At 31.9% G+C, this 10,609-nt stretch overlaps 1 protein-coding gene across 1 annotated transcript; it reads left to right on the top strand.

The window, feature by feature from the left end:
* Window positions 1–4,867: 4,867 nt before the first annotated feature.
* On the top strand, window positions 4,868–7,706 carry LOC143619577 (protein neprosin-like). Its single transcript, XM_077091468.1, has 7 exons — window positions 4,868–5,065; window positions 5,168–5,254; window positions 5,368–5,568; window positions 5,657–5,821; window positions 6,240–6,293; window positions 6,512–6,658; window positions 7,222–7,706. Exons 1-7 carry the CDS (start codon window positions 4,868–4,870, stop codon window positions 7,597–7,599), a joined length of 1,230 nt encoding a protein of 409 aa, XP_076947583.1. The 3' UTR covers window positions 7,600–7,706.
* The last annotated feature ends 2,903 nt before the right edge of the window (window positions 7,707–10,609 follow it).

The following is a 10,609-nucleotide window of genomic DNA, read 5'->3' as shown; positions in this document are numbered from 1 at the left end:
TTTGCCTTCGGGATTGTGGATTTTCCCAGGAACTGGAGATAGCTTGGAGGCACTTAAGGCTCTGCACGTACGATCAGGTTGGGCCAGTTGACGGTGGTCTTTTGTCATTGGGTCACCCGTACGAAATAACTAAGCATTTTATGTTTGTTGATCGTTCAAAAATTTTTTTTGATGATTGTCATTGTGGGGTTAGCCCACTTGATAAAGGCATGTGCCTATTAGAAAGAAGGTTCTAAGTTTAAACCTGGATAAAGACGTATAATATTGACGTAGGGTATGAGTAGGAGTTTGACTGTTATAATAATAATAATAATAATAATAATAATAATAATACATTAATTGATTAGTTATTCATTTCACTTTGATATGACTGAAAGCAAACAACAAATTACTATTTAAGAGGATCAAAATAAACCTTGGATTGCTCCCTATTGCAATATTGGCCAGACCGCACCACCTACGAAACCAAACAACAATGTTGCGACTTGCGAGGAAGACGCTGCTTTTTAGGCACCTGCGAGGTTGCTGCCACATGTTCCGGTTTTCCACCTTGTATTTTCTTTTTTATTTTTTCACGACTAACAAATAAATGAAAATATAAATATTAATCAATCGTCCACATTTATATAACTTGGTTTATTATCATAAAAATAATCTTTGTTTTAAGTTTTTCTTTAATAAAATATAATATCAATTGCGGAACTTTTTTTCTAATGGCCAACAAACAGATAATTTTCTAGCTACTTCGTACGGGATGATCTAATGACAAAAAGTCACCGTCATCTAGCCTAATCCAGTTGTACAGAAGTTATCTTCAATTGTGGAACCTAATGACGGAGAGTCGGTGACGTCTTAATAATGTTCAGGTAACCGATAAAATATGACAGAGATAAAAACGAAGATCGATCAATTAATATAATTTTAAAATTAGGAGAATAAAACATAATAATAATAATAATAATAATAATATTAAATGATTGTAGTCCCTAGTCTCACTTCAGAAATGGGGTAAAATAAGTGAAAAAATTTAGCTGTTTAAAAATAACAAGGTCGTCTCTAATAATTGTTAAAAAATTTGGCCGAAGACAAAAAAAATAAAAATAAAAATTGGGCCTCAAGTGAAAGGGATATTTTGTTGGGTTTAAATAATTTAATTTTTAAACGGGTTATTTGGTTACGATTTGGATTGCGCAAAAAACTTTCTGTATAAAAACAGGGTAAAAAAGTCTCAAGTGAGACTAGAACCCATAATCCTTTGGTTAGAAGTCATACATCTTTGCCATCAAAACAAGCTAATGGTAGTATAAGAGCATTCACATTCAATCCATCAAAAATGTGAATGAAGTTTTTATAAGACTATGTGTTATCGTTGAAGCCGGCATGTAAATTCATCCAATCATATTGTGTAGCTTGACGCTGACTGCACCCAACCCTTCAACCATTGTCAGTCGCGCCACCAGTGAATTCACCTTGTTGTCGTTCACGCCCGCTGAATTCATCTATTCGCGAGCCAACCCATCGATTTTCTTCCTTTCGCCCAAATCACGACGCCCGCTCGCAGCGAGCGGTGAGGAAAGGGTGTTGTGGTGTTCGTGACCGATGTGGCGCGCGCCACTCACTGAAGTCGGTCGCTCGTTTGCCACAACGCATAGTCTAATGTAGAGAGTGGTTGGTGTTGTGAGTGGAGGAAAGAGAAATGCAGTGATTTTTCTTATATTGAAAAATTACCGTTCACGACATATAATTTTTTAATATATTTTGAAATTGGTTGTGAGTAAAGCAAAGAGAAATGATAATGATAAAGATAAAAAAAGTATTATTTAATTGAAAAGAAAAGATAAAATATAATGATTTCTAAGTTTAAAAATTAAATAATTTTTCATAAAAATATATACAAATTAAAAAAAAATCCAGGACTAACAGGTGTCAAACTAGGGTTCGTCGACTACCTGGCCCTCGCTCAGAGCCGACCCTGAATAATAATAATAATAATAATAATAATAATATATCTAACCTGGACCATAAGGAAAACGTAAGACCAAAGCGTGTTTGTTGGTGGGGTTGAAATGATGAATAGAATTAAAAGTTATTTTTTTTGAAACGACCAACTAAGTAACGTCAGGTATTCCGTACGCAGTCTTCATTGGCTAAAGGTAGCTCGAGCCGGCCACGAGTCCGGACGGACGGAGCCCCTAGCGGTCCACCTATTGAGGGATTCCCCGGATAAAACCCGACCCTCACGCCCGCCAAACAGCACGACAACGAGGAGCCGGTAAAACCGGGTGAGATCAGGACTCGAACCCTGACAAGCCTGGGTCATTTCTCATATCTCCCATATAAATTGGTGATAGTGAGGTTTGAACCCCCTACCTCTCACTAGCAAAGTGAATGTTCTACCATTAAGCCACATCCAATTTATTTACAATTAAAAGTAATTTTACTTGGTTAGTTAACGATCACGATTAAAATTTATGTGTAGAAATCATAAATTAAACCCAGCAAAAAGATGGGTTTACACAATTTTCAAGTGGGTGCAGGATTTTCCTATGTTTTTATATTGGATAATAATTTTAATATGATCTATACTATATATAATATACCACTAATAAGTAAATTAGACGCTTATTTTAAATAATTTATAACATTTAATGCATAATGTACAAAACAAAAATGTCATTGCATTTTATTTTATTTTAAAATAATTATAATTTTCATCTTTTAAAGTTACAATATTGGTCCTTAATCTTTTATTTATATATACTTTAATTTTACTTTATTAACCTCATGTTTTTTAAACGATCATAACCTTTTCATACGTTAATATTTTTTAAAATAAATGGCATCATAAAAACGAGCATTTTATTATCTTTAATTTGAGTATGATATTGCTATAGTTTTCGAAGTAAAAAAAATATTTTATGCAGAAGTGTTTGCGGTTCGGTTTTGATCACTTTAAATTAAATCATGAGCCAACTTTACACGTTTTTTTTCGTTGTTGGAAACCAAAACTAAGCTATTTAAAATTAAAACCCAACTAAGCCGAACCATTACCAACGACTAGGTTCTAATACAGTTTGTACTTCGATAATAAATTAAGTTTAAAATAAGAATTATTAATCTGTCTATACCTTCACTTCAAACTAAGCACCAACTATACGCTACTTAAGAGAATAATAATATGAACAAAGATAACTTTGGTCACATAAATGATAAACCTTATTAAAATAAATAGAAGGTGAATTCACCACAAGAACAAAGATTACAAAAAAATTCATACTGAAAATCGGGTTAAATTATAAAGTTGTAATAGACGAGTTTACTCATATTAAATAACACTTTATTTAACTATATCTAATATATATTATAAAACATATCTAATACTAAATAAGTAAATAATTAGCATTTCAATATATACGGTCAGCCTCGGCTTCAACTGTGAAACCAAATCGATGAACGACCTCACAATTTACGGAATAACGAGCACCCATAAATTTGTTACATGATTACCAAAGTATGTATTTCCCGATTCATCGCGCGGACACTCTTCTAAATAATAGTTATATAGACCAATAATATTTTTAAATAATCAAACATTTCCTGTCCTTTTCGTTTCTTTTCTTTTCAAATACATGCGTATTTTCAGTCTTATTTGCAAGCCAAAATTCTGTCTTTTCTTTTCAAATATATATTACCATTTTCAAATCATTTAATAAATATCTACTTTTAGAAATGTGTTTAGAACTTATTTTTTAAAAAGGACCGGCCTTTGTCACCTTTAACTTTTTAAATGTAACAAGTAGCCAATTTCTCTTACATTTTATTTTTTTTATGTATAATAAAACCTGAGTTTTATAAGAATCGAGTTATATTACCCATAATTTTGTCCACCGAAATTTTTGAAATGGTGTGGTACTAACGCAATTCTTCGATCTATAGATATCCTAGAGGTGGAGAATTCAAATTATGCAAGATGCAGATATAAGAACAGATTGGTTTGCCGTAAAAAAAAATAGTTTCCTTGAATATTTGAAATGCTTTATTTTGTTTAAACATTCTAATATATTCTTAACTAATTTGTTAATTATACTTTTTCATAGGTTTCTTTTTTTAAATAATATTATATTCTAACCTTTTTGAAATAGAACTCAACGATTTAATTTGAAAACGTGTTTTATATATATATATTTTATATATATATATATATATATATATATATATATATTACTTTTACTTTTATGTAACCCCGTATCATATAATTCTGGTTATTTAACTGTCAACCCAAAATTACTAAATTTATTTATGTAATGCATTTCAAATTAAAAAAACTAATCAAAACACATTTTTTAAGTAAAACCTGATCAATCATGAGTAAGGCTCTAATTTTGGTTCTTGTTAATTAATTACCGTTTATTTTACACAATTATAGATCGTTGTTTAGACTGTTTGCCAATTATTAATCAAACTTTTAGGGAAAAGAAAAACATATATATAGAAACAGCTTTCTAAAAGTAATAACTTAATTATGTTAGTACATATATAATAAAATAGTTATAAATGGAGTGTTGAGACTACTACCTTTTCTTGTTCTTAAGTGAGATAAATGATTTGAGTTGTTTTAAAACTCACAATCTCTTTGTCTTTTGAAGGACTGCAGCTTCAAGTTTCTTCTGTCTTGTATGCATCTGCATTTTCTTCCATGTGACAAAGCTTTGGAATAAAACCAAAAACTGTTTCTTGCTCTTGTTGTTTTCTTGATCATAAAATCTCAGTTTAATTTATAGGAAGGAGACAACTCCAACTACATAAAACACACCAACATTAGAGCCAGTTTCCTCTTAGAATACATCCAAATACCAAAAAAACAAATATGGCTTCTTCTTCTTCTTCTTCTTCTTCTTCTTCTTCTTCTACTTCCATTTTCTTCATATTTGTTTGTATACTCATGCTTGTCCCCGTTGCACCGAAGAACGAACCCGATTTCAAGCCAATGCAAGAGTTAAAGAAGCTACAAAGAATCAGAAGTCATCTTAAGAAGATCAACAAGCCCTCAATCAAGACCATTCAGGCAACTTTTTAATTTTTTTTATTTATTTTTTTTTATTTTTTTTTTTTCATTTCTATAGTTTCTTGATTGTTAACTAATTATTGATGTTTTTTTTGGAAGCAGAGTCCTGATGGAGATTTGATAGACTGTGTTCTTTCTCATCTTCAACCTGCATTTGATCATCCAAACCTCAAAGGACAAAAGCCATTGGTACTTTTTTTGTCTTTTAAATTAGGTTTTCAATTGTTTCTACTTTCTATTTATAGACATGTCATATGTCTTGCTCTTAATTAATGCTTTCTAATTTTTTGATACAATATTAGGAACCACCTTGGGAGAGGCCAAAGGGACACAACTCTAGTGATGAAAATATTGACACATTTCAACTATGGGACTGCCCAGAAGGCACTGTTCCAATAAGAAGAACTACACAAGATGATGTGTTACGAGCGAGTTCTCTAAAGCGATTCGGACGAAAGATCATAAGGCATGTGAGGCGCGACACCACGAGCGGTGGTCATGAAGTAAGAATATATATATCAACTAGCAAATTAACAATTAATGCACACAAATGTTGTAGACTTATATATATGGTGCATTATAATATTGTAGCATGCGGTTGCTTTCGTGAATGGAGATCAATATTATGGAGCTAAGGCCAGTATAAATGTATGGACACCAGCTGTTACAGATCCATATGAATTTAGTCTGTCCCAGTTATGGGTGATATCTGGTTCATTTGGCAATGATCTGAATACAGTAGAAGCTGGCTGGCAGGTATATATATAATTTCTAGATCTAGCTAGGGTTTTTAACTAATGCAGGGCTGTATGCATTAGTGTTACCAAAACTATATATATTCATCAGAAATATTGTATTAATTACTATACATAAATCAATATGCTTACTATATATAACACCTTTTTTCATAAAGTTTAGAAAAAAGTTTCAAAGGAATAAGTTCTAGCTACTTATTTCAATCACCAAGTTTGTGATGAATTTGTCGATACCATGGTTTTTTCACTAACGTCTATACATTTGTATTACTATATCGCGAACATTTTATTTTATTTACATATTACAAATTTACAAAAAAAGGAAGTGTTCAAGGTACGCATGTTCAAGACATATATATAATTATATTTCGACTCGTTTCGTCTAATATATGAATGTTTATTAATTGATGATGGTTCAGGTAAGCCCAGAATTATATGGAGATGGCTACCCAAGATTTTTCACTTACTGGACGGTAATTAAGTATATGTATCATCAACATTCTTTTTACATAATATTAGTGAAGAAAGCTGGTCAACGGTCAATGCGAAGCTCCTAATTAAATTAGTTTTCACAAGTTAAAATTATTAATTTAGGATGATAGTTATATCTGCGGTGACTAGTGACCATTGATGTAGAATATTAGATAATAATGTTTTAATGAAAAAACTAATATTTGTTAATAATTTACAGACTGATGCATACCAAACCACTGGATGCTACAACTTACTATGCTCAGGGTTTGTTCAGACAAACAACAGGATTGCTATAGGTGCAGCAATATCTCCAAGATCATCTTACAATGGCAAACAGTTTGATATTGCCATTATGATATGGAAGGTAATTAATTAAATTCCTTTATATTTCTTTTAATAAAATCTTTACATTCAATTTGTAGGTACCATATCGCATCCACTTAATTACTAGGGTTTTCCATGCTATAGGTGGACCTTCATATAGCTAGCTAGATACTTATGTTTTTAAACCTTTGAATGGACCAAAACTCCCCAAACAGTTTTAATCTGGTTATGACAGTAACTTTATTAATATTAAATTGTAAGATTCGCTTCTTTTCTTCGAGGAAGTGGTCTCCCATGTGTAGACTTTTTCCTAGTTAATTTGTTGACGTAAGATATTTAACTAATGTTGAATATTAGTTCCTTTTTTTTAACAACCAACAAAACTCAATATAAATTGACGTGTACCAAGATTTGTTATTATTATTTATTTCTAATTTGCCCATCCCAAGATTTTTTATTTTCAAGTTTTGTTGAAGCTGGTATGAAACTAATTATCAAAACTTGTTATTTGACCACAAATTAAATATTCAAACACTTAAATTATATTCTTTTCCTGTCAAGCATTATTTAAAACATTAATGCTGTTTTTTTTAATCGATCTAGGACCCTAAACACGGACACTGGTGGCTCCAATTCGGGTCGGGACTACTGATAGGGTACTGGCCGTCTTTCTTGTTCAGTCATCTACAAAGACATGCAAGTATGATACAGTTTGGAGGGGAGACAGTTAACTCAAGGTCAAGGGGATATCACACTTCAACACAAATGGGCAGTGGTCATTTTGCAGATGAAGGGTTTGGAAAAGCTTCTTATTTTAGAAACTTGAAGGTTGTTGATTGGGACAATAGCTTGCTTCCTCTAACAAATCTCCGTCTATTGGCTGATCATCCAAATTGTTATGATATAAAAGCAGGAAAAAACAATGTTTGGGGGGATTATATTTATTATGGAGGTCCTGGCAGGAATGAAAGGTGTCAATAAATAAATAAATAAAATTGTTTGGTCTATAATGTTTTTTGTCATATGGTTAATTCTTTCCCTAAATAGTAATTTCAGTTTGTTAGTTTTGAATATCAATAACTTGTATATTAGGGTTTGTTATTGTTATTGAGTGTTTTGACCTTGATTTTAATTTATAATATGTATTAATTCATGTGGTACGTGTACAATTGTGTGAAATCATATGTGGAAACAAAAGTTTGGCACATACATTACAAACGAAGTCAATTGCTTGTATATCTACTTTTGCTCTTTCCTATTTGTTTGTATTGAAAGATACTTCCACCAATGTTACCTAATATTGGTGTACCAAATACCCTTCCACCACCATCATATACTCATATATAACCTTATTCAATCCGTGTTTGGTGGTATGAAAATGACTTACCACAAAAATGGTTGTTCACAAGCTGAGCCAAGCAAGCTCGGGCTCACAAAGCTGAAAATTTTAGTTTGAGTTTGGCTAGGGTTTATAAGAATAAATATATGGATATATATATTTATGTGTGGTCATCATTATTATTTATATAATAATAGATCAAAATTAATTATACCTTGTTAGTATATTAGTTAGGTAATTGTTGATGGATCATATTGCCATTACTTGTTAATCAAGGGTTTCCCCTTGGGTGTACATATATAAATAAATGGAAGAGATATATTAACATCATAAGAAAAACCTAACTCTCATAGTTAAGAAATTCGTGACCCCTATCTCTCTATATTCGGTTTTTCTCAAGAACCCTAATCCCCATCACTAACATACATCCTAAAGGGGAACTCGACCAAGCTGACTATCATGTCAACAAGAGGATTCTCATCAGCCATGGCTACTCTTTCTGCTGTAACAGGTATGTTTTACTTATGGTTTTCATGTTTTTCATTACATACTTAAAGAACTGATCAACATGTGGTATCAGAGCGATGTTGATTAATCAGTTCTTTATGTTTTCCCTAAATCCGGATCTAAACCGGAAAACATGAAACTAAAATATGATAAACCAGAATTCTGTTTCTTATTTTATTATCATTACATTCTTATTTAACTTATTGAAATCTGGTTATACATAAACTGTTTAAAAATAATGTTATAACCAATTTCACATTAAATATATGTTAAAAACTTTATGGTTTTTCGACGATGTTATTCGTGTTCATCATGAGTTTTTCGAAAATATTACATATTTTGGTTAAAATTCGGATTATGATTGTGTTTTTTCTAAAACAATTAAATAAACAAATCTTCAAAGATTTTTTTTTTTAAATTTTGAATAATTATGGAATCTATAAATTTCAAAATTAAAAACAAATCTTGGTGATAAAATTAATCTCTAAAGAATTTGAACCAAGATATGTTTACCTTAAATAATTTGGATTTGGTTAAAACTGAGATCTCATTAAAACCGAAATCTTGGTTAAAACCAAGATCTCAATAAAACCGAAAACTCAAGTATTGACAGAGAACTCATAATTTTCGAGATCTCATAAAACCGAAAACACAATAAAAACCGAAAACTCAAGTGTTAACCAAGAACTCATAATTTCCGAGATCTCATAAAACCGAAAACACGATAAATTTTTGTAAGACACTTATAATATAAATATATATTGATTAATTTACAAAACATGAAAAAGGCTTAAACTTGAATAAATTGTTGATGTAAACTTCTGCCCAAAGGTGATGCATTACATCTAGCATATCATTCAAGTCTTAATACAAGCCGTGTTAGTTTAGCCTAACATGAGTTAAATGTATCGCTTCTGCCCAAAGGTGATGAGTTACATTTAATTCAAGCAAAACTAACTCGTGTATAATTAAAATGATTGTTTCACTTCTTCCCAAAGGTGATGTATTACAATTATTTTGCACATATACTTAAATAAGATTTAATTCTGCTCAAAGGTGATTTATTTTTTGTTTAAAGAGAACTTTTTATTCAAGTTGTCTATTAGTTTGATGTTAATAGTAGACATTTATTATCACAGCTTCATAATTTTAAATGGTCCTTATCTATGCCTGCCTTAGTTTAATTTCCCCTAGATCACTCTAAGTCTCTTCCAGTTTAGTATCTTAATATTCTTATCTAATTTCCATTAATAGCTCCGAATGGTGGAATTACACCATTAACTGGAGATAACTTTGCTGCCTGGAAGGAATCTCTTATGCTCAATCTCGCCTTCCTGGATTTCGACTATGCTCTACTCGAGGAGGAACCTCTAGCATTAACCACCAACAGTACTCCTGCTGAGCATTTATTATTCGAAAAATGGAAGAGGTGTAACCGCATGTCTCTAATGCTTATGAAAAACTCTATTTGCATGCCGATAAGAGGATCCATTCCAGACTCTGAAGACGCTAAAACCTATCTGGCTTCTGTGGAGGAGCAATTCAAAGGAACATATAAGGCGCATGCTAGTACTCTTATTCTCAAGCTGGTGACTACTAAGTATGATTGAAGGAGTGGCATTCGTGGGCACATTATGATGATGAACGACATGGCCCATAAACTAAAGGGATTAGACATGGAGATCAGTGATGGTTTTCTGGTGCACTTCATCATGACTTCTCTTCCTGCTGCCTATGAAGCTTTTAAGATCAATTACAACACCCATAAGGATAAATGGACCATGAGTGACCTAATTGCTATGTGCGTGCAAGAGGAAGAGCGTATGAAGATGGATAAACCTGAAGTTGCTTACCTTACCACCAGCTCCAAGAAGAAGAAGAACACTCATTCAAGAAAGGAGTTTGCTAAAGTTCAAAAGAATAATACTGGTGCTTCATCCAGCTCTCAAAACTCCACTGGAAAGCCTTTCTGCAAGTTCTGTAAGAAGTACATTCACAAGCAGAAAGACTACCCAGACTTTAATGAGTGGCTGATCAAGAAAGGTAATGATCTCTTTAGGATACTTGAATCCTATAATTTAACTGTTCCTACTAATACATGGTGGTTTGATTCTGGTTCTATGGTTCATGTGACCAATTCTACTC

This window comes from Bidens hawaiensis, unplaced genomic scaffold, assembly GCF_021521415.1.
Source record: "Bidens hawaiensis isolate Kalapana, Puna unplaced genomic scaffold, B.hawaiensis_p1.1 tig00002477_1, whole genome shotgun sequence".
NCBI classification, from domain to species: domain Eukaryota; kingdom Viridiplantae; phylum Streptophyta; class Magnoliopsida; order Asterales; family Asteraceae; genus Bidens; species Bidens hawaiensis.
This window is presented reverse-complemented; position numbering and strand designations above follow the sequence as displayed.